The following is a 24880-nucleotide window of genomic DNA, read 5'->3' as shown; positions in this document are numbered from 1 at the left end:
TTGGAGGCCAAAACGTGGAAGCGAGTTAGCATTTTAGCACTTCCGGTTCCATGTCCTGAATTAAAAAAAAAAATTTGAATGAGGGTTTGGTTAAATGGCTGAAAAAAGATCTGTGGAGAACTCAAACTCAAGAAAAATAAAATACATCAATATTACCCCACTCGTGATTTTTTTTTAAAGCTGTTACGTGTCATGCTGAAAAGGTAAGCTCAGTCCTCTTTTACAGCATCGTTATGCTTATATAATTTTGCTCTTACAAACTATTCTTAGTCAAACTTTCTGAGAAAATGTTTGTAGATAAAAACTGAAAGATTTGTCGGAAGCTTAGCGGTGGTGACGTTGAATTTGTGGGACCGTGGTGTATTTTGTTTATACACTGCCTTAAGCTTTTTACTTCTGGCGACTGCATTTGGGCTTCAAAATTCATAACTGTTGTGTTTTCATGTAATCTTGATGGACAAAATGTGCAAGTGTCATAAACTTTTGTTGACCACAGCTTTTTTTTAGTGATAATCCACAAGCCTATGGGCAAATCCTATTGGGTTTTTGTCGAGGGAACCAGCGTGATGCTAACTGCCAGTTGGCCTACAAAGTGACGTCATACCTGAACCACTCCATAGGCTTCCATAGTAGGAAAAAAATTATAATATGGAAGTCGAGGGGTACCGTCAACTGTCTGGTTCGTGGTCACCAACATTCTACAAAATATCTACTTTTGGGTTTAACAGAAGAAAGAAACTCATACAGGTTTGGAACAACTTGAGGGTGAGTAAATGATGACAGTATTTTCATTATTGGGTGATTTTTAAGAGACAGATCATAATGAAATGGGCATGGGGTTATGAAACTATTAGGAAAAAAAATAGACAGCACCTGAATTATAATACACAACGCACCGTGTTGCACCAAAACATTTTATTCTATAAAAGGAGTGGGTAATCACAACTGTACAAGGGAAACTGACTTTTAACACCATTTCTCACAGTATCAAAATGTGTTTTCCTCGCTGATCTTTACACTTGTTCTGTACAAATACAAAAGAAATAACATTAATTACTTGTTTTGTTATAATGATAACTGCATTGCACTGAGTAATATAGTACTGGCCCATAAGTTACTGCATTCAATATAAAATACCTATGATTCTGAAAGTTTAAAAGAGAATTTAATGATAACCACACTTGCACACATACACATACACTCACACGAAACCCAAACTCTTTCATGATTTGAGCACAAGGTCGCACACTATTTTAAACAAATCATATGCAAGTAATGAAAGCAAACATACTTTTAGATAGACAAGCATGTCACAAAATTCAGTCGTGGGCACTTCAACATTGATAAGAGGCTGACTCCTAACATTACGCCATCTTGGATTACAATAATTTCAATTTAGGATGGTATGAAGGTACATGTTTTACCAGCATGTTTTGTAGTAGTTATAAATAGGCCATGCATATGCTACGAATGGCCATGGTTGCACACATTTCATGTGGATTATCAGTGCTTATAGGCCACATCTGTCAGGGCACCAACGCTTTGACATGCTCACCGACTTCACAAAGAAAACTCTACTCTCCATGCAACACTTTAGGGGCGTACAACACATTAGGGACTCATTTCAAGGGATAAAAAAAAAAAAGAAGATTCAAAGAAACAACAAAAAAGAGAAAGAAAACGAGTATTTCACATTATCTAGTCAGTGTTAAAAATAGAAATCCACCCGTTACATTTATTCAAGAACTTTGTAGATTATATACAGTATGTACATTAACTCTTTAATTATTCATTGTCTGTAAGTCTATGAACAGCTTTTAAAAAAAGAAAGGGATCGCAATCAAATGCATATACTCTTCTAGAAAGATGTGCTTAGTAACTTTGAGTTGAAGCAAGAGAACAATACAAAATCTTACGACTACATTGCTCTCTGGACCAAATATCGTGCAGCTGCTGCAGACATGCACTTGACTCTCAAAGGCTGGAATCGAACAAGCGTTTCTTCTGAAAAAAGGCATAATGCGCACTTAATCAGCTGCTAGCGATTGAAATTATGACCATGGCAATGAGTGCTAGTTAGAGGGAAGAAGTGTCCAGGATACCCTCTCCTCACAGATTTACATGGACTCAGCCCAACATTTTCATAATATCTCTGTCCAATAACTTCAACATATTTTGGGGGGTTGAGGGGGTATTTTTGCATATCATGCATATCAGGGCAGGAGCTGTTAAGACATGTTTGTCACTGTGAACTAGGTGCAAATAGGGATTTTCAGGGTGCCTCACAAAAATAGGGGTCCCAGTATCGAACCCTGAGGAACTCCGAAAACCTTGCGCAAATCAGATTTGCACGTTTACTTCAATTAAGGCTCTGATGGGCTAGAAGTAACAATGCATCTAGACATCTGTACTATTATATCTCTGATTATGTCTTTTTATTTTTTTTACAAATATGCAAACAAGTGTGCTTATACACAGACATACACACACACATACATACCGATTTTAGTAAGCCCCCCCCTTTCCCTGCCAGCTATGTTGCTTTTTTTTTAAACGTTTATTTTCACAGCCTTATGAAATAATATCTGAAGGTTAGATTAACACCCATCAAAAGGTGTTATTTATGTTAGATGCCATTATTGGCAATAAAAATGTCTTTTAAAAAACAAAAAGAAATACTGTTTTTTTTGCGCCAAACTACTTTTGGGAAGATGCTTAGACAGCAGATACTAATCAAGAAAAATATTTTACAAAAATTCACAGTCTTGTCAGCCCCCTGCCTCGACTTCTCATTTGGGTTAGGGTAGATATAAAAACTTATTTGTTAAATAAAATAAAATAAAAACTGTAAAACAGGGTACATCTTCAGCTGTCTTTACAATGCGCTCTACGTTAACTTCCATCCACACAGAAATGTACAGGCCCTAAGATGCATGTAGAGCTTGTGTATACAAATTTAGGACAAGAAAAAGTTTGGATAAAACGTAAGAATTCAACAAGGCAGCTGTAGATGTATCTCCAACCCTCCTATCTCATTAAAATGACTACATTTATTACATAACTTGACTTTTTCCAAACCATCTTGCATAAAATCCTTTACTTTCATATTTTTCTAACTTTCAACAACTCTCAATAAGGGGTACCTTCCCCAATCTTCACTCTCTGCTTATAGCAGTTCTGCGTGCGGTTTGCCTTTCTTGTAGTCACTTCAAGTAACGGCTAATGATCAGGCATGCATCTAGACATCTGTACTAGATGAAGGTGGAGGTCACCAGTGGACGGGTGGTTTGTGGCTTTTAGAAGCTTAGCTGAAAACTGCAGTCATGTTCTGACCAGGAGGGGTAACCAATATGATTGCGCCACCCTTTCTCCATATCCAACACATGTTCTTATCCGGAGACTGGGGAGGTGACGTCAACAGCGTTTGGACTCCCCGGATGGGCGCGCATGTCTCCTGAGGAGCAGGCAGGGAGGTGAGGGCTGGGGAGGGTGGCGGGAAAAGTGTTTCACATCATGACGTGGCGCCGTCGATGAAGTGCCAGGTGGTCCGAGCGGGAGAAGCTGCGGTCACAGTCGGTGCAGCGAAAGGGTTTGATGCCGGTGTGCTTCCGAAAGTGTCGCGTCAGCTCGTCCGAACGGGCAAAGCGCCAGGTACAGCCCTCCCATGTGCACTGGTACGGCTTTTCACCTGTAAAGGCATCACCATATAATAATTTAATATATAAATCATTTCTATCATTTTTATAAATAAATTACAATTGTGCCAAAAATAACAGCAGAAAAAAGGCACACCTGTGTGTATTCTCCGGTGGGCTTTCAGATGCGAGCTCTTGGTGTAGACTTTGTTGCAGCCGTCATAATCGCACATGTGCACACGTCTTCTCTTCATGTCCGGCGAGTCGGGGTCAACTTGGATGTCCACATCCGTATTCATACTAGGAACAAAAAGTGAAACGTTTTCGCTATTAGGGTGTGGCGCTCAATTCAAGTCATACCAAACCCATCCCTGGATTACATAAAGATTACGAGCGCATTTGAGCATGTGAAGGCAGGTGCAAACATTCAGCATGATCTTCATGAATAAAACAGATTAATCCATCACTTGGATTACGGTGATCAAATTAGATCAGTGATACAATGGAAACTTTTATTGCAACACTCTTAACCCTATAAAGCCAATAGTATGATTTTCAATACTCCATTTTTTAAGGCCTCTAAATTATCAACATGATCAAAAACCTGTTGTTCACAATCTACTACATGCCTTTGTCTAATTGTATATACTTTTTAGCAAGTTAAAGCAGCACCAGGTAACTTTTCAACCTTAATAATATATTTCCAAGTCTCTTGTGATGGTACATCGACTTACACTAGGTTGAATGACACGTCTGCCATAGCCTGACGGGGTCTGTATAGTTTTTAATCGTACTTTTAAACTTCGGGTTTCGGGTAGTAACCGGCGAACAAAGAGAACTACAAAATTCGACTGCTTTACGGCATATACGTCACTTCCACCACCACCCCCACTTCCTTAAAATCGGACGTGCGAGCCAAACTAGCGTTTGTTTGCCAAATGTTATAGTCATGGCCGAAGCAGCACAGAAAAGCAAGAAAGCAAAGGTTTTGTCGGAGGAAAGCAAAAAGAGGAAACGAGAAAGTGATCGTATTAAAGGCAAAACGAGGATCTACATTGGGCCAGCGTTTCCTCGCTGGCGTGAGCTGAAGGAGGAGGAGGGGTGCCCGATGCCACCCGTCCCGGTTTTCCAGGGATTATTCTCTTTTTTGAGCGACAGTCCCAGAAAATTCATATTCTTTCCCGGGACACGAATTGTCCCGTTTTTTTGTGAAAATGTACTTCTAAAGTAGAATTTCCTGGTTTCAAATTAAACCGTTTCCGTCTACTGTTACTGTGTTTTCTTCATAGTTGTGTACAGTACATCCAATCCTGTGTCCGTAAACGGGTAAAAAACATGGTAAAAACGGGTAAAACAGTGGATTGGCAAATGCCAGGCGTTTACTTTTATTTGATTGGAAGCTCAACTTATCGCCTAGCAACTGCCTGTGCTGTCGGTCGGTCGCGCGCGCGCATCAACACACATCCAAGATGATACAGTGTGAGTTTAGTTGCTAGATAGCTTTTTAAAATATGTCTATTTACATCTATTGTGTGAAATGGGGAGAGAGACGGACGAGGAGGATAACCACTGTCTATGAGGATAACACAACAAAGTCGGATGAGCCACCAGTGTCAAAGAAAATACTATTTACAACCTACAACTCAGACTCAGACCACAAAAAATAATAATAATCTGTGTCCCGGTTTTTCACACTTCAAAGGTGGCAACCCTATGCTCGACCGATGCGGACTTTCAAATATCAAATGAAAGCCTATGTCTAAAGGGCGTGTACAAGTTTGGTAGGGGCTACATTCTTTCAAGTAAATATATAAGATGTACAAAATAATATTTTAGGATACCTAACATGTCTGTGATATTTGTTTATTTGTCTTGCCTCAAGCTATAATAAATCGATTTGTAAAATTTGCAGATTCATCTATGGTAGCTTGATATTATAATATTGACGATATATGGTTATTATATCTACCACTCAAACATTGCATTGAAGTATCATATAGATTCAGTAAAACGGTAACCAATAGACTAGGCTACTATAATGACGCTGGCTTGTAAACGTAAGCATCACGATCATTTGTCGTTTGAAAAAAATAAAACCCATGAAATTATATTCATATGACATGCTGAAATATATGCCACTGTACCTGGATGAAGACATTTCACACGCGACACAAGCAGAACACCTGCATGTGAACTCCTACAGTGTTCAGGGCTATCATGGTTGTCAACAAATGGACGTGCATGTATGACAGAGTTTACGACAGTAGTAGAGGACAATACTGTTTCCCAACTGTAGGGGGACCCCGAGAGCAAAAAAAAGAAAAGTAACCTAGTGCTGCTTTAAAAGGCTTTTTAGTATATTTCTAAATACATCCTCCTTTAGGTTACGGCACACGTGTTCTTTTGGGGGGGTTTTTACTGTAAAATCTCTACTGATTTTATAAAGTAAATGTAAGTATAACTTTAATATTGTTAGTTATTTTTTCTAAGATGAACATTTTCTGGACAGACGCCTTAATTTATGTATTTATAATCAAGTAATGAAAGGATTGTAATGTCCGCAACACTGCTACTTACTCCCATATTTAATCATTTATTTATTAAATATGGGAGTAAGTAGCCGTGTTGCGGACATTACAATCCTTTCATTTTAATATTCCTTTTTGTCCAGCACTTGCCAGAAGTTGGGATGTGCACACAATAACCCAAGTAAACCTATGTTGAAATGCGAGTCGAATCAAGGGACAACAGTGTTATTACAGCTGTAATTACAGAAATTAATTACAAATTGGTCACAAGAAACTGGAGGGTGAGTGTCACAGAAAGGTAATACCAAGTCTCCAGAATAATCACCCCCTCTTTTGCATTACATGGCAAAATTTTGATCAACTTGACATTTCACCAGTTTTAAGTAACATTTCAAGCTGCAGTGTTTTTGACCTGTGGCGCTTTCCCCTTCTACTTCTTCTATATAGACTCGGCTCTAACAGAAAACAAGGGCTCAAAGCCCCCCCAAACTTCACATTTATCTGACAACTATAGAAGGGGTTTGATAAAACCAATAGTGATGTAATCAAATATGTGCCTCTAATTTATATGCATGCATAAAATAACCTAGCTGTATAAAAACACTACCTAAAATGATTCTTGCATCCCAGAATTATATGTAAATAGCACTATTACAACCCCTAGTGCAACTATACTAACTGGCCAGCAGGGAGAGCTAAAGAGCAAGCGTGTGTGTGTGTGTGTGTGTGTGTGTGTGTGAATTCCATACAGCTGGAGAGCTTCCAGTTCAATGCCGATCTCTCTCCCTTTCCCTTCCTGCTCCAATCCCCCTCCCCCTGCCATGGTTTTTTTTCAGCCCATCTCTTTCTCCCCTCCTTTCCTTCCTCTCTCTTTCTCAGCCTCTTCCTTTCCCCTCCCTGGCTGCAAACCAGTTCCCCCCCCCCACCCCCCCAACTCATTTCCATCGGATTTCTCTCTCCCAGCAATCACCTGACCGCATGTCCGAACAATTATACACACACTGGCAAAAGACCCTCTTGTTCTCCATCCTGCCCTGTCACCCTGCCACTTCTATTTGTCCTTCTTTGCATTTTACTCCCTCTTTTAAAGGTGTGACGACATTGCAAGTTATGTAACATTGTTTACACCCAGTTTGGAGAGAACCCTGCCCAGCAACACACACACACACACACACACACACACACACACACACACACGCATCCAGCTTGAAATCAACGCAAAGAAGAGCCATGGGCCTCCAGTGTGTTGAAGGTTACGTAATCATCCAGAGGAGTGGTGCAGTGATGCCATTAGACCAGGATGTCAGATACTGTACATATCCCAGGATCGAGATATTCAGATGTATATGGGATATCTCTCTCACCTGGGATCCATCCCTTGCGTGCTGAACGAGGCCGATCCAGACTCTGTGCCGCTTTCAGCATCACTGTCAGACTGAAACTCCACTGGAGAGGTTGATCCTGGCTTTATACGCACTGAAATTACATGGTATAAAAGAAAAAAGAAATTGGAGTGAAATGCTGAATTGGAAAATCAACATGAATTTATGAAAAGTATTTAACCCTTAAATGACAATAATTGTATTTTATTAAAGTGCCACTATTATACCATTTTAAAGGTTCCTAATTTTGTTTTCTCCAACAATACGTTTACATGCATCCAAGGTCAAAAAAACAGTTTAAGTTTCTCATAAAATACATTGCAGCATCACCACTGTTCTCACAGTGTCTGAAACGTTCGATAAATGATTCGGTCTCTCTAAACCCCTCCTTTCCAAGAGCCTACTCTGCTCTTATTGGTCAGATGGCCCAGTCTGTATGATTGGTCGACCGCTTACAGCACATGTCTGAAACAAAACACATCTCTATCCATATCTGCTCTTTCTCAATACTTGTTTACACAGTGATACAAACAGTAACAATGGTGTCAGTTTTACAGTGTCAATTGTTTAGCTTTCACAGCACGAAAAACAGTGTCTTCTTGAATGACATGTCGACAACATGAATGACATGTCGACCAAACTCTTTCAGGCTTCACCTACGACAGCGGTGTTTGAGGACGGGTCAAAGTAGACGCGTTTCACGGGCAGCCAATGAAGACCATAGGTGGACATTGTGTAAACCTATATACAAAAGAGGTAGCATAAACTGGCCTTACTTATTAGTTTCATTGAAATGTCTCTAGATAAGACCCCTATTCCTCTGCTGGGATCGTATAGAGCCCTTTGAAGCTGCATTGAAAATGCAATTTGGACCTTCAATCCACTGGTTGCCATTGAAGTCCACTATGGAAAAAATTGTGGAATCTTTTCCTCAAAAAACCTTAATTTCTTTTCGACTGATGAAAGAAAGACATAAACATCTTGGATGATAAGAGGGTGAGTAAATTATAAGGAAATTTTAATTCTGAAGTAAACTAATCTTTTAACATCATTTTGTTCTTCAGACTGATTCACTAACGTGAACGAAGAGGCGGGATTTATTTCTCGAACCAATTAAATCCAATCGCATCCAATTATAGTGTGATGGAGGCATTGTCTCCTCTCACGTGACTTTCCCCTATTCATTCCCAATTACACCCCATCAAACCCACCATACGCTTTAGGGTGTCTGTTAAAACTCAATGGGCTTGGCGCGGGCTCCCGCTGTAACTTTAACTTTATCTATCGGTTCTGTTCACATGTTTGGGTTGTTTAAAAAGCCTCCCACTGAAATGAGGAGCGAGTCAAGCACTGGGACAAGCAATTCAATCAAATACAGAAAAGCATTCCTGCCGAAAATTTTATTCAAACAACATCACTTCCAGAATCTAACATCTTCTTTGTGTTTTTTGGCAACCAGACGGTTCTTGAGTCCACAGGATGAAGAAATGGATAAAAAAAAGAATACAAGTTCAATTCGTTGAGTACTGGGTTGATATCTCTTGACGTGACCTTTAACCACCGACAGAGGAGATGATTTGGAAATGCCCAGGAGTTTGCAAAGATTATCTTCTAAATGAAAGGGGGAAGGGTGCTGCCCATTCATTAAATGTCGACTCTCCCAAAACCCAATTGTCCCAAGTTACTCAAAAAGAAAGAAAGAAAAAACATCTACAGAGATACTTAATCTACAGCCTCTCATTGGAGACAACATGTGGTGCTATGGGCCTGTTCAATAAAGCATGCTGAGTCCTTCACCTCGGTAGTTTTCTCATAAATTGAATCCAAAAGAAACTGATCTACATTATGGTTTCTTTGAAGATGATCCCCACCCAAATAACACAATTTACTGACCTTCATAATGTCTCCATTACATTACTTGGTTTCAAAGAGCTACATACAAAGTTAATAACCCGAAAACAAAAGGAGCCAAACACAGCTCCTCCCTGAGTTTAAACTTTTGGGGTTGAATCAGTGTGTTAAATAAGCATTAGCATTTTTTTTCCATAGTGTTATTTGGGTGGGGTTCTCCCATTAAAAATCATTCAGCAAATTTTATTCATTTTTGGTGTGTTTTAATGTTCTTATTACGATCCAAGGCCTGCATGGTGTCTTTCAGGGGAGACTGAAAGTCGTGAGATTAAAAGAGCAATGGGAAGAAAAAGACTCAAGTGGACCAAACCATTTCACTTTTGGGGCAGTTGTTGCCTAATGGTTAAAGAGTCAGACTGGAAATCCGAAGATTGCGAGTTCGATTCTCAGTACCGGCAGGAAATGTCTGAGGTACCTAACCCCCAATCGCAGAAGTAAAATGGCCACTGCTCAGTGTGTGTTTGTTCACTACTCACTGCTTCAAATGTGTGTACTGTACACTAACTTGAATGGGTTTAATTCAGGTTACCATACTTGGCCTACATCATGTCAAAAAGAGGGGTGAAGCATAGGTTCTTTCAAAAATATATTACGGTTTAATACTTAGTCTAAGTGATTTGTTTGAAATCCCCAAAGATTTTATTGATACAAAGACAGTGCACTCATATCACTATGAATGGAGATTGTGCAATGCGCAATATGGGAAAATCCCGCCTTCTAAATAAATTAAAAAACAGTCGGCATTTGGTAAAGTTATTGCTTTTGGTTCTATAAAAACAAACCGTGTTCTGAGACGCACATGTGCATTGACTGGACCATTCTGAAAAATCCAGTTTTTGGTCATGATTTGAGCATTTATAAACTAAATGTATGAGACCGTTGTCAGATGTCATTGCCGATTTAAAATATGACATTTATTCATCAGCTAAGTGAGCAGCTTTAGAGAATTTAATGTTTCCCATTTAAAAAAGATAGGAGCTGTTTCAAAGTTTGCCAAAGAGAGAAATGACTTGCCTTAAAGGGATAGTTCACTTTAAAATGAAAATTCTGTCATCATGTACTCACCCTCAAGTTGTTTCAAACCTGTATTAATTTCTTTCTTCTGCTGAACACAAAGGAAGATATTTTGAAAAATGTCAGTAACCAAACAGTTACCAGGTCCCATTGACTTCCATAATAGGAAAAAAAATACTATGGAAGTCAATGGGACCTGGTAACTGTTTTGTTACTGACGTTTTTCAAAATATCTTCCTTTGTGTTCAGCAGAAGAAATATATTCATACAGGTTTGAAACAACTTGAGGGTGAGTATATGATGACAGAATTTTCATTTTAAAGTGAACTATCCCTTCAAATCGATAAGCCCAAGTATGAATAATTGTAATATACAAGACCACTAATTACCATTGTAACTATGGAATTTGAGGGGAAACTGTGGTAAAGTTTTATAATTTGTCCCGCTCATGCTATGTCAAAAGATGATGAAACAAGTCCGTGTTCAAATGTTTCTTTTAAACAAAAAATCTTTGTTCAATCTGAAACCTCAAAAAACCCTTTTTGTGAGTGAAACTGTAACACGGCCTGTACTTGTATACAATTTATATTCCTTTTAAATAAAGGTCAAAACATTTTGTTTCATTATCGCCTTTAATTAAAAGTTTAAGCTTGTTTCTGCCTCACCCTGAAATAGTCTTTTGTATCTTTTATACGCACATCCATATGTGTGGGAAGAAGCTGCGTCTGAACACAGATAACTAAACGGCAATGGCACGCAACTGTAAGAGGGCGAGACCAAGGTGTGGCCACCTAAAGGAAACGGTAGAGCTAAAGGAGGGAAGATCAGCAGTATATATGAACAGTTTTAAATAAAGGAGACAAGATTCGCCCCAGGCTCATATTTGCATTATTACTTTAGACCAACTTCAAAATGCCACTTAACGTATGACTACAAAAAAGTTTGTACTTGCGAGAGCATGTCACTCTACTGAATAGGAATGAACGTGATTTGGATTTCTTAACTGGTCCTTTAGTAGTTTTGAGGATTTAAAAAAATGTATAATGATTGGAAAATAAGACTTATAGGAGCCTGTCAAATGATTCGATTTTTTATTTAAGATGTCAACAAAACAGCAAGAACGAGAGCTGTTAAAGTTAATGATGCAGTTAAAATGGTAATTAAAGGGATAGTTCACCCAAAAATGAAAATCTTTCATGCAGGTTTGGAACAACATGAGGGTGAGTCATTGATGACAGATTTTTTTACTTCATTTTTGAGGGAACTATCCCTTTAACACAATTTTTACCAGCATTAACAGATTCATTAAATTTGACATTATAACTTCTGGATTCTGTTCTGGTTTCTAAAAACCTTCAGAGATGATTGGAACTGATGTAAGATTACATCTATAAATTGTAGGGAAAGTTTTATCGTTGAATTATTAATGCAGATTTAATTACAGTATACACAGCTGTTAAAAAGTTTGGGGTCCTTTTATGCGTTTTGTTTTCTTAACATGAATATTGTGAAATATTATTACAATTAAATAACTTTTATTTTATTATGGCAGAGTGCATATTGTTTTTCCCTAAAAAATTAACTGAAATGTTTAAACTATGAAAATATTATGATCGATAAAATGTAAATATTTAATAATATTATATTTTGTATATTTCAATTTAATTAAATATTTGATCGATTAACAGTTCTGGTAACAAACAAGTAAAAAAAAAAAGAATATTACTAACTCACATCTATTATTAAACTTAGCTCAGATTTCAAGGCATGTCATCAGCAAAGCAACACATACTAGGACTGTGCAACAATTAATCGTGATTAATCGCATACAAAATAAAAGTTTGTGTTTACGTAATATAAATGTATTGTGTGTAGGCTACTGTATATAATTATTTTGTATATATAAATACACACACGTATTTATATTTTTGAGAAATATTTGCATTTATATACTGTATAGGCCTATATATATATAATATATATAAATATTTTATATAAAAATAACATTTAATATATACATGCATGTGTGTATAATCATAAATACAAAATAATTATACACAGTACACACACATACATTAAAATGCATATATAACACAAACTTTTATTTTGGATGCACACATGAAAAGGTTTTTACACTGACCTTTACCATTAATGAGTCTTACTTATAAGCTATCACTGTACTACTACTGTAGCTATGGTATAGATGTATGAGGTTTTAAGCTCATTCTATATCTCTTTCAGTTCAAAGGTCATCTCACCTGATCCCTCCGACCGGCCGTCGCTCCCGATGAGAGGTACAGTGATGGCGGCGGTGGCCATTCCATCCGTGGGTACGGTTGTATAGACCACCGGTAAGGATTGCACCACCACGGGGATGGTCTGCAGCTGCCCCATCTTACTGGGCATGCTCACGGAGGGTATGGTGTGGATGACATGGAGGATCTGCTGACCTCCGACCCCTTGCGTGGACGCCAGTATGGAGCCCGCCGACAGCACCGCTGGGATGGTGGCGCTTATGTTCTGGAGAGTTGGGTTTACAGGGGTGGAGGTCGTCGTGGCTACCGGGAGAGAGGGGCGGGGCTTGTTGAGAGACAGGTCCACGGGTTCCGTCTGGTCGTCATCGTTGTGTCGGGCGCTGATTTCACAGAGCGGAGGGGGGGAGGATTTGATTTTGAGGTCTGTGGGCTCAGGATAATCGTCTAATGGCTCTTCTTTCTGTAGAGGCAGAAAAATAGAAGAACATTTGAAGAAAACGAGGGTATAAGGGAGATAAGGAAGGCATATGGAAGAGCAAACGGTTGAGGAAGGAGATTAGGAGGGACGGCAAGGAAAGGGAGGGTACAGAGCAGAAGCTCCACAAAACACAGGGACAATGGCTGGCCAGATTGGGCAGAGGAGAAGGCCTGAAACTGGCACGAGGCCAGCTCAACACAGTCCCATTTATACACAGTCAAAGTAAAGATCTGAGTGTGTATGTGCACAAGTTACAGCCACTAAACTCCCTCTGCAGTAAGACTCATAACAAACCTCTTTTGGTAAAGGTAATAAAACAAATGGAACGTTTGAAAGCAATTCTTGAATGAAGCCTCATGCAAACAGAGATGTTAGTGTGTTTTTAGCACCAGCAAGGGAACAGTCAACTTAAAAACGCTAAACTTGTGGTGCTTGTTTGTGCAGAACTTACTGCCATAATGCTAGGAATTTGTATGTGGTTGTCAGGGCATTGCTATGTGGTTGCTAAGGTGTTCTGAGTGGATGTTAGCACACTGTTTTGCAGTTTCTGGGTCTATATGATTCTGGTCTCTAGACATGGCTCAGTTCCCTTCTTCAAATGTATGTCTATGGCGATTCTAGGGATGTAAATAGGCAAAAACACTATTCAAAATAGTTTTTATTTTAACAGGCATTAATTCAACATTTCTCAGCCTAATATTTTCCCCAATGGCAGCCGTCTACTTTTCATTTCAAGTTTTGCTAATGATACTTTCTATTCTTTTGTTTTCTGCCTGTGGTAACTATGAGTGAAACGTCACTTCGTCATTGTGTATCAGACAAATCGAAATACACATTTTTACATTATCCTTGAGAGCCTGATTACAAAAACAAAAGTCTCACCATTAAAAGCCATGTACCAAGCACACAATTATAATATTCCCATTTCGAAATTTCATATAGCCTATATGATAGACTTGCGCTGGACATGTTGTATCTTATATTCAAGTGATTCCAAATCCATGATGGCGAACCGGCGGAAATAAACCATATTTATCGGCTGTTATAAATCTTACAAATTGTCTAATCGGGCAGTTAGTGATAACATCAAAAATTTAAATATCGGCCGATACAGATATGGTGGCCGATATATCGTGCATCCCTACTTAATAATAATGTTTTTGTCAATTTGTTGTAATTTAAAGGTGATGCATGTAAGACTTTTTATGTTAAAATGCATTCTCTTAACCCAGTTTATTGTTCATTGACTACTTTTAGTATGGGCTTATCTCCCCCAAAAGTGTAAACATTGAGCCTCCCAAACACAATAAGAGCGGTCTGCTCAGATCTGTCAATCTCTTTCCAGCTCAACCAATTTCAGTTTGAGGCTTGGTTACTATAGCAGGAAGAGCCAGAGGGTGTTTAGCTGGTGTGGGACCAAAGCTGATGCATTACATGGGAAAATACATTCAACTTTGGTTACAGAAGTGCAAACTAAAATTAAACAGATTTGGAAAATGTCAAAGGAAATGGGGTATTGCAATCCAACGCACTACAATGGACGCTTCAGTACCATACAGCATTATCATGTACTCATTCTAAAAGACCAATGTGTCGTGATGTCCAACAATATATATTTTTTTTTATTATTTCAAATATTAGGCATACAATTTTTTGAGTTGTGTTGTACTGACTCTTGAATTTCCAAAAATATATGTGGACTTTTAGATTTTGTGTTGCAAATTGGATTTATTCACCAATTTGTTGCATCTGGCCTAAAATTGTCATATGGTGTGACATAACAGTTATTATATATAAAATAAAAATTCAACATTCAATTAGCCTACTTCAATCCAGTTAACATTAATAAGAATAAAAATCATCAAACATACTAACATCGTTTTAAACTTTTAAAATGATATTTAAGAAACTCAACAATTATACAACAATTATAATTGTTAAACAGTAAAACTATTATCAATCTACAATAGTCAAATGTTGGAGATATTTCTAATGATACCAAACATGTAGTGTTGTATGATAGTTTTGGGTGAATTTCAGGTCGTTTCAACATGTGGAGAGAAAAGATCGGGGAAGAGGGGTGAAGGAAGAGATGTAAATTAAGACAATACTGAGGTGATCGGATTTGAACTGACAGTGTGAACACGTGTTTTTGACTTTATAAAAATTTATAAGGCTATGAATATAGTTATTTTTTGCAATAGGAGTTTTTGCTAAATTGAAGTCTTTCCATTGGACGCATTTTCAATTCGCAATTTCAATTAGCTAAATTTGAAGGGTAATGGAAACACAGCTACTTTCATGTTGTAATACAACAGTTGTATATAAGACAAAAAAAACATTTAGCAAACTATTACAAACCCCTCCATGTTGTTGCTGTTGTTGTTTTTGGCGTATACCCATAGAAACCAACGCAGATATTACAGAAGATGACACGGGTCACACATTCTATTGTATTTATTTATTTATAGAGCACTTTACAGGCTACACAGTAACTCTAAAGTGCTGTACATCCCAAGTACATAAAGCAATAATAAAAAATAACAAAACAACCTACGAAAAACCAGAAACATTACAATTAGGTCTTAAAGGCAAATAGATGGTAAGAAATACCATATTTAAAAAATAATAATTCCCAAGGGAAGCATATATAATGATGAAAACAAGACAGGGCCCAAAATGGACCCTTGTGGAACCCCACTGGTGATAGGTGCTGGATAAGAAAAACAATGACCAATCTTCACTGTAAAATATATTTGCTCCAATTGAATATCAAATCTGACACAAATCTGGATATGAACAGTTGTGATACTCAGTATGGACAGTTAATAATTTAGATCAGATTTCAATCCCTATAGAAGGTGTCTGTTCTGTGTGAACTGGCATGATCTCTTTACTTTTTCTTCCTTTCCCTCAGGACCTCCTCTCTCCTTGCATGGTCAGCATTGAGTCTTTCCCTGTATTTTTGTGTCCTCTCTTTACTTGACATTTCTGCCTGACACAGACAAAAAAAATAGATTCTTTTAATATGCAAAGCATGGCAAACATGGTGAAACAAGGTTGAATTAAGTATAAAATCGAAAAGGAAATGCATTCATTGTATGGGTAATTTAATGTTCACTTAATTGTATATTTAATGTTAAATTAATTCAATAAGTTTTGATTATTTATCTATTTAACATTAAAAAAGGTGTATGTAATATTGTGTGACAAATATATCATATGGTGTTACTCGGAAAAACGGTCACACCATATGATACAGTGTCACACTCACACACTTGGTTAACTAAAAACATCTAGCTTATGCTTAGCATGTAAATTGCCACATGGCAGCAATGATTTTTAAGAATTAATAAGTACAATTAGTAAAAAAGTGTTTCATGTTTATGTAAATAATGTCACACCATAAGACGAAACATTGACCACTAATGAGCATATCAGATACAGAGCGTTTTAATGAAAATTAAAAAGTCAGAACTCACCGCTTGACCTTCCAAACCACTCCAGAGATGACACTGCAAGTTTCTGGTGGAGTCTGGACCTCTTCATCATAACGATGCCCGTTCAAATTATAGATTGCAGTGTCACACCATATGACACCCATTTTACGAACAAAATGTATTTAGCGGGTTACCCCACTGCTTAAGAAACCCACTCTAAATCCAGCACATCTAGAAAACTACAGACCGGTATCCCTCCTTCCATTTGTCGCAAAGACACTTGAACGAGTCGTTTTCAACCAGATCTCCTCCTTTCTTACGCAGAACAACCTCTTGGACAACAATCAGTCTGGCTTCAAAAGCGGACACTCAACTGAGACTGCTCTGCTCTCAGTAATCGAAGCACTAAGACTTGCAAGAGCCGCTTCCAAATCCTCAGTTCTCATCCTGCTGGATCTGTCTGCTGCCTTTGACACAGTTAACCACCAGATCCTCCTGTCAATCCTAAAGAGGAAGGGCATCTCGGGAACTGCACTCCTGTGGTTCAAGTCTTACCTCTCAGGTAGGTCCTTTAGGGTGTCGTGGAGGGGTGAGGTGTCTAAAACCCTACATCTAGCTACTGGTGTGCCTCAGGGCTCAGTGCTTGGACCACTTCTCTTCTCCATCTACATGACATCACTAGGATCTGTGATTCAGAAACATGGCTTTTCCTACCACTGCTACGCTGATGACACACAACTCTACCTCTCATTCCAGCCTGATGATCCGACGGTAGCCGCTCGCATCTCAGCCTGCCTGACAGACATCTCTGGCTGGATGAAGGACCACCACCTTCAACTAAACCTTGCGAAGACAGAGCTACTTGTAATCCCGGCTAACCCAGCACTTAATCACAACTTCACCATCCAGCTAGGCTCTTCATCCATAACTCCATCAAGATCAGCCAGGAACCTTGGAGTTGTAATTGATGACCAATTGAATTTCACAGACCACATTGCTAGCACTGCCCGGTCATGCAGATTTTCCTTGTACAACATCAGAAGGATCAGGCCCTTCCTATCAGAGCATGCTACACAACTCCTTGTTCAGGCGCTTGTTCTATCCAGACTGGACTATTGTAATGCTCTCCTGGCTGGTCTCCCAGCTTGCACTGTCAAACCTCTGCAACTGATCCAGAATGCTGCAGCTAGAGTGGTCTTCAACGAGCCGAAGAGAGCACACGTCACTCCTCTCCTCACGAAACTGCACTGGTTGCCGCTCGCATCAAATTCAAGTCACTGACGTTTGCCTACAGAACAACCACTGGCACTGCTCCCTTGTACCTGAACTCATTACTACAGACTTATGTGCCATCCAGAAACTTGCGCTCTGCAAGTGAGCGGCGTCTGGTGGTGCCATCCCAAAGAGGCACGAAATCTCTCTCTCGGACCTTTACCATGACTGTTCCCTGCTGGTGGAATGATCTGCCTAACTCAGCCAGAGCTGCTGAGTCTGTAGCCATCTTTAAGAAACTGCTGAAGACGTATCTTTTTCGGCAGCACTTGAGCACTTAATCCAGTACTACTAACACTTTCTTATCTTAAAAAAAAAAAAAAAAAAAAAAAAAAATTGCGTTGGATTGTACTGTGAAGGGTCATAGCACTTACATATTGTTGTCCTACTGCTAGTTTAATTGCTTCTATTGTTTCTCATTTGTAAGTCGCTTTGGATAAAAGCGTCAGCTAAATGAATAAATGTAAATGTAAATGTATTTGGCCAGAACTTGCTTTAAAATCATGCACAGACATCAAAAACACTTTCTGTGTCCATTAAAAATGCCCAATTCTGTTACTTAAACTGTAAATCTACCAATTATTTATACTTTGCTGAGATATATTGTCATATTAGTAAGTTCACACATAGGCCGGACAGTCACACCATATGACAATTTTGATGTTTAGATTAAAAAAATTAAGTAGAGGTCTTTATACACCAACTACAGCTATGATATGCTGTAATAATATCTTGTCAGAGGATCAACATAAAGGTACATTTTTATTTTTATTAGTATATGACAAGATGGACAGGTAGAATTGCATGTCATGTCATCCACCCAGGTCCAGACAGAGGTTGTACAGCTGAGTTGTGTAACTGGAGGTGTTGGGAGGAAACGAGTGAGAGAAAACGAGAGCGAGTGGGCCAGGGTGGGAGCGAAACAGAATAAGGGGAGAGTGGGTGGGAAAGGCCTCCGGTTGTCATGGAAACTGGGAGGTATATCATCAGCTGACTCATTTTCCCTCTCCCGATCCCGCCCACCTCTCTCTCAGTCTCTCTATGGTTCTCCACCCTGCCACCTCGCTGCATCCCCACCCTTCATCCACTCCACCTTTCTTGTTGTTGTTTTCCATTGCTCAAACCTAAAGAAATCCCATAAAGATGTGTCGCTGGAGTCAGGTGAACGACATCCATAAGTGACGGTAGTGACCCAATTATCACTAGCGCTGTGTGGGATGATAATTGAGTGTGTTCAATATCTATTAACAGTTGTAGGAAACGGTATCGGCCTGAGGCGGCAAGTGAGTGTTGTGATAAAGACAAGCCTTGTGGCTGTCATTATCAAAACCAATTGTGTTTGACCTGTGTGTGATGTTTTTACTATTTCATATTAGTTATACGTTTGGATCGCGTTAACCAGAAACAGACAAAAACGTAAACTAATTGTGAGAAACAAACAAACATCATACGGGTTCTTCACAAATCAACATTCTTACAAAACACTTAAAATATAAATATAAATTAAACAGACAACTTCACAGAGACATTAGGTTAAGGTCCCAAGTGTAATAATAATTATGGTATGTATATGACCAAAATCTAAAATGATTTATACCAGGATTTTTTTGGTATCGTGTTAACTGTATACAAACCATTATTTTAGCTGGACCGTTAGTTTTTTTATTTTTATCTAGCGACTTAAAAACAGTAATATATTATGAAAATCAGACAGAGTAGATATTCTGAATATCACTTATTATTCACGTAATACTCTGTCACACACTCCATATTAATGTGCCAAGTCGCAACATAACTGGCACCAGTAAACAACTGGCATGACGTGTCAAAACTAAATTGTTACCATTATAATCAACAAAGCTGACTACAATGAAAGTGTCCATAAATTACACACTTTTAAGTGTATGCAATAATTTTCTGCTGGGTGTCAGATTTGTAAAATCTGGCCATGGAAATCAAATCAACAAATCAAAAAACATTAACAGCCAACTTTTAACATATCAAGGACACACAAAGATCCAAAGTGAACCGAGTAGTCCAGTAAGAAAGTATTGAAAGCATATGAACGAGGACAGCAGAGGGACTGCTTATGGTAAAGGCTGGCAGCGCAGAGAACATTGATCCATGTTTCTCACAGTGTAGAAAAGCAGAACAAACTAGTAGAGCTAAAGAGAGGCTGAAACTGTAAATATGAGTTTCTGGTGAAAAAAGCTTCCGTTTAATATTGTTAGGAATGATGAACTGATGGCAGCATGGCCCTCTGCTGACCTTACTGATGACCATTAATGGGGAAATTGGCCATTAATTATATTCCCAAGGGAGTGCACCAAATTTACATTCCACCGCAGAAATGAGAGAGTAAAAAGCTGTTTCGGTTACTAATCAATTATCAGTTATCTAGCATGTTAAAGCAACGATTTGCATTCCTGTCTCGGAAAATGAAGTTGTATGTAAGGCTGGAACGACGCGTCAACGTAATGAATTATGTAGAGTAAGTAAATTAATCGGTTTGCATGGAATGCGTCGATTCGTCAAGATAATTATGTCCCCCAATGATGACGGCTCGAGGGCATGCTAAAATGAGCCGTTATTACAAAAATATCGAGCCCCATCTAATGTGTGAATTGTTTTACAAACAGCATTGTTTTTTTTACGAGCTGCAGTGGCTGCGAGACTCAAACGTACTCTCTGCAACTAAATACAAAGCATCAAATGATGTTGTTGGTTATTGAAAATATCTAAAGTACGCACATCGATTGGACTAATTTATTTAATTACGCACTGTCGGTAATGGCAAAACTTTGCGGTTTTATGGACACCGCCGCCATGTTTGACACTGTTGCGTTAAGTTAGAATGTGGTTGTGACTTCAGCTGTTGGGTCATACAGCTGAATAAATATATATTAAAGGGTAACTAAACCCTAAAACAACTTTTTTTTAGATAAAGGTGAACTATGCAGGTTTTTTACCTTAACTGAAGAGCTTCAGAGTCATTGGAATGGTTATATTACTTTTTTCGGGTTGACTGGTGGTCGTCTCGCACCCCCCTATCGCCTGTGAGCGGAAAAAATACCCCTGCAACTTTGAGCCGGCGGGCCGCAGCGTCAGGAAGTATTGCTTGATATCAAGTCTCGGGATGTAACAAATTGCTTTACAGCAAAAAAATCTGCTAAAATTCTGTCATTATTGCGCTTCCTCACGATGTTCGAACCCTAATGAAGAAGACGTTTTAAAGAATGTCCCGTCTGCTTTGATGTCGTTGATCTACTAGCCTCTGGTATCTGAGAGTCGCCTAGGGGTGTGCCGGTTTCAGAATTGGTGATGACGGTTATGATGTGAGTCAAATGTGACGGTTCGTAACATAACCGTCGGTTTTTTTTTTTAAATCCTTAAAAAAAAAAGCAATGAACATGCTTTGTTTTAAATAAATCACACACCCTAAACAAATCCTTTTAAAAACGTAGGCTGCTTAAATTATATAAGAGCTGCATAAAAATGAATGAGTAGGCCTAAATTACAAATGATAAAATCTACATACCTTTATCAAAGAAAAAAAAAGTCGAACAACGATTGTTGTGATAATACCTTAATTAAACTAACTAAATACAGGAAACAAAAAAAGTGCAATGACATTTTAAATTCCTAATCTTTTTCGACTTCAAAGTTCCGTGACAGGAACACCAACATGTTCACTTTACTCGGTTTTAGTGACGATCTGACAGGGGTAGCTATGTTACCCGCAGTGCTAAAAACTCGCTCTGATGCTGTGCTTGTAGCACAAATACACATGTATTTACGTGCCAATTTTGCTAAGAGCGGATAGCGTGTGTCTCCCCACCATGCTAGTGGATTAGCCGTAGAGTCAATTGGTTCTTCTTGGAGATAGCGGGTTAACTCCGTGTCAGCGTGCGCTCTGATCGGTAAAGGGGCAGATATTTCAGACCTCCGTTTATTAGGGAGATCTCCAAGATTTCTCAATGCCGCACCCGTCTAGAAAGGATGTAGCAAAGATATTTAATGCTAATGCATGAGGCATAGGCATAGTTTCATTCATTTACGATGAGATGCGCTCTAGTTCACAACGCAATGCAAGTGAACGCGGCGCGCCGGCGCCTCAATGTCACGGTTATTATATTGTCTGCTATATTATTAAATACATGAAATTCATGGTTGATGAAACATTTATTAAAATTAAGGTACAATTTGTACAAAACGAAATTCGCTTTAAGGAAAGGCTTACAAAGCAAAACTTATATGAAGTGGTAAAAATCATTTCTGACGATTTACAAAACAAAACTTCATTAAGTGGTAAAAACCATGTCTCCCGATGTATTGCGCATATTATGATCCTATCTAAAAATTTTTTTTTTTTTTTTTTTTTTTTTATGTTTGTAAAAAATATTTTAATAACACGGTTTTGGCGGTTATAGAGTTCTAATGACGGTGTTTAACTATAACCGTCGGTCTCACGGTTATATACTAACCGTCACACCCCTAGAGTCGCCAACAAGTTTCTCGACAGTGTTGTCAAATATCTATTCCGAAGCTGTAGGGGGAGCTCTATAGAGAAACCTGCGAGCAAAAAGCGAGAATACAGCGAAGAAATTCCCGAAACTGCATAGCCCTGCTTTAATAATCTGTAAGACTGGGGCTTTATTAATGCTGTTCATTGATTCAAGTATTTTTTTTTTGACATTTGGGTATAAAGTGTTTTAATTCTACAATATATGGTGTAAAAACGCCTGAGTGCTGCCCTCTTCAGGTTGAACGGTGGCTAACGGTGGCTTCCAATTGGAAGTTGTGGGGCCCTGTGACGTAAGAGGGTATTAGATTATAGATCTAGAATCATTAGACTATCAAATTATTAGAATCATTAGATTATCTAATTATTAGAATCATTAGATTATTCGATTAATCGAAACAAAACAATCAAAAGATTAATCGATTGAAAAAATCCAGCCCTAGTTGTATGTATTAATAGCCTTTTTTCTCTTTTTTAATAAAAACAGCTAAAGTTACAAAAACAGCAGTAGAGAGGGGCAGCCACTACTACTAAAATTCAAAGACATGATGATGTCAAAATTAGGTCCACAAAGGATGACGAAAAGAAAGGTATCCATTCAAATAGTAGAGTAGCTTAAATACAACAACACAAAAGAGAGAATCAAAGTAACAGTGTGAAACCAACCAACCAACATCAGATAATGAGGAACTGAAACAGAGGGTATATACTGTATACACAAGATAAACTCAATATCAAACAAGTGTGAGAACTTATTTAAAAACCATAGTAACTAATGATGAGCGAGAACAAAGACAAGCAAACTAAAAGTCCAATAAGAAACGAAACAAAAACAAAGGCAAACATGACCGTTGATGTTGCACTATGCCAAGTTTTTTAGGCATAAAATCAAAGCTGCACCACCAAATAGGGTCATTAATCTCAGTATTACATATCAAATTTTCATGTAAAGCAGTTATTTTTAGAGCACTTCTAAAATTCAGCAAATGTGAAGTGTTGATCATATTCCATATAATCACTATAAAGTCAAGCTTCTAAGCTTTGAAACAATTTTGTGTTGGTTAAGGCGAGACACTACAGGTGAATAGGGTAAAATTTAAAAATAATAGATATCACCATGAAACTTCCTCAGTTGATTACTTACACAAGTTCATAAAAAAAAATGTATTACAAGTTTTTGAAATTTGTATGTTTAATTATGCAAATTAGGTATTCTCATTAAATATGCACACTTTTGCATATATTTTCGGTGGATAGATCTGGACATATGATAAAGCCAGGTGCAAAATTCTTTTTTCATTTTGTTTACACACAAGATGAAAAAAGATGTTCAGAGGGATTTCAGAATATATGCTTTCATTACCTAAATCAAAATATACTGTCCATAGCCTTAAAAAATAGATTTTCACCATATTTTTTGGATTAAAATGTCCCATAAATCAGGCCAGGAATGATTTATTAACAAATCCCTCTGAACATATCTTCAGAATACTGCTAAGTGTATAACTGGAAAATTTGGTGTACATGGGTGCTACATAGGCTGAGATGTTTCTACTGGAGGGTGACAAAAAACCCATTTTGAGAAAAAGGCATTTAAAGATTTGTAATGTAAAAAATCATACTTTTTTAGTAGAAACAACTATTTACTGACACAATATCTTATCAAATAATTAGCAACAACAATACAAACCACCTAAATCACATCAAAACTTTAACTGAGCACAAAATCCTTTAACTGAGCAGAAAAACAGTCAAAAACACACATCTAAATGTCAGAGCGCATCACATGATGCATCTGAACCAATCACGTTGTCAGAAATTGACATCAGCCAATGAGATTTCGCTTTTAGGGTTAAATGCCCATTTTACTTTCACAATTGGTTGCTGATTAAAAGGAAATGACCATATTTGGATCCGACAGCATTGTACAGCAGAGAGAGAGCTTTTCACAAACGTGTGCGTGATTAAAGGAAGAACACAGAGATCGCGGAGCAGCGTGTTGATTTAGAACGCCAACTTTTGTTGAATTTCGGAGAAATCTACAGACGCAAATAGACAAAGTGTAGTAAAATAAAGACCTAAATGTGTATTTTGGACTTTTTTTCACCACAAGTCTGAAAGAAGACATGTTATTGAAGACAAATAGCCCAAAATCTCAAAATTGACCAGTGAAGAAAAAAAACGATGTTTTTGCCTGCCGTGTCTCGCCTTAAGCAAGTAGTTGTTAAGTAACATGATAACTTAGAAGCGCTTCCTGCTTCGAATTGAAGTGGTTATGGTTAACGTTTATTCGATTAATTGATCATTAAAGGGTTAGTTCTCCCAAAATTGAAAATTCTGTCATTAATTACTCACCCTCATGTCGTTCCAAACCCATAAGACCTTCGTTCATCTTCAAAATCCTAATGAAGATATTTTTGAAGAAATCCGTTGACCCCTCGAT

At 38.1% G+C, this 24880-nt stretch overlaps 1 protein-coding gene across 5 annotated transcripts in view; it reads right to left on the bottom strand.

Moving 5' to 3' along the window:
- Nucleotides 1–882: 882 nt before the first annotated feature.
- The window catches only part of klf8 (Kruppel like factor 8), a 64940-nt gene continuing 40942 nt past the window's right edge, over nucleotides 883–24880 (bottom strand). For all 5 annotated transcript variants that reach the window (XM_079585548.1, XM_079585544.1, XM_079585547.1 and 2 more), the window contains 4 exons: nucleotides 12729–13185; nucleotides 7528–7639; nucleotides 3793–3935; nucleotides 883–3688 (listed from right to left, as the gene is read on the bottom strand). In XM_079585548.1, coding sequence (XP_079441674.1) covers nucleotides 3507–3688; nucleotides 3793–3935; nucleotides 7528–7639; nucleotides 12729–13185 — 894 coding nt within the window. In that variant the 3' untranslated portion in view covers nucleotides 883–3506. The remainder of the gene's footprint in view (nucleotides 3689–3792; nucleotides 3936–7527; nucleotides 7640–12728; nucleotides 13186–24880) is intronic.

This window comes from Phoxinus phoxinus, assembly GCF_949152265.1.
Source record: "Phoxinus phoxinus genome assembly, chromosome: 17".
In the NCBI taxonomy this organism is placed as follows: domain Eukaryota; kingdom Metazoa; phylum Chordata; class Actinopteri; order Cypriniformes; family Leuciscidae; genus Phoxinus; species Phoxinus phoxinus.
The sequence above is the reverse complement of the archived record's forward strand: the minus strand, read 5'-3'. Positions and strand labels throughout refer to the sequence as shown.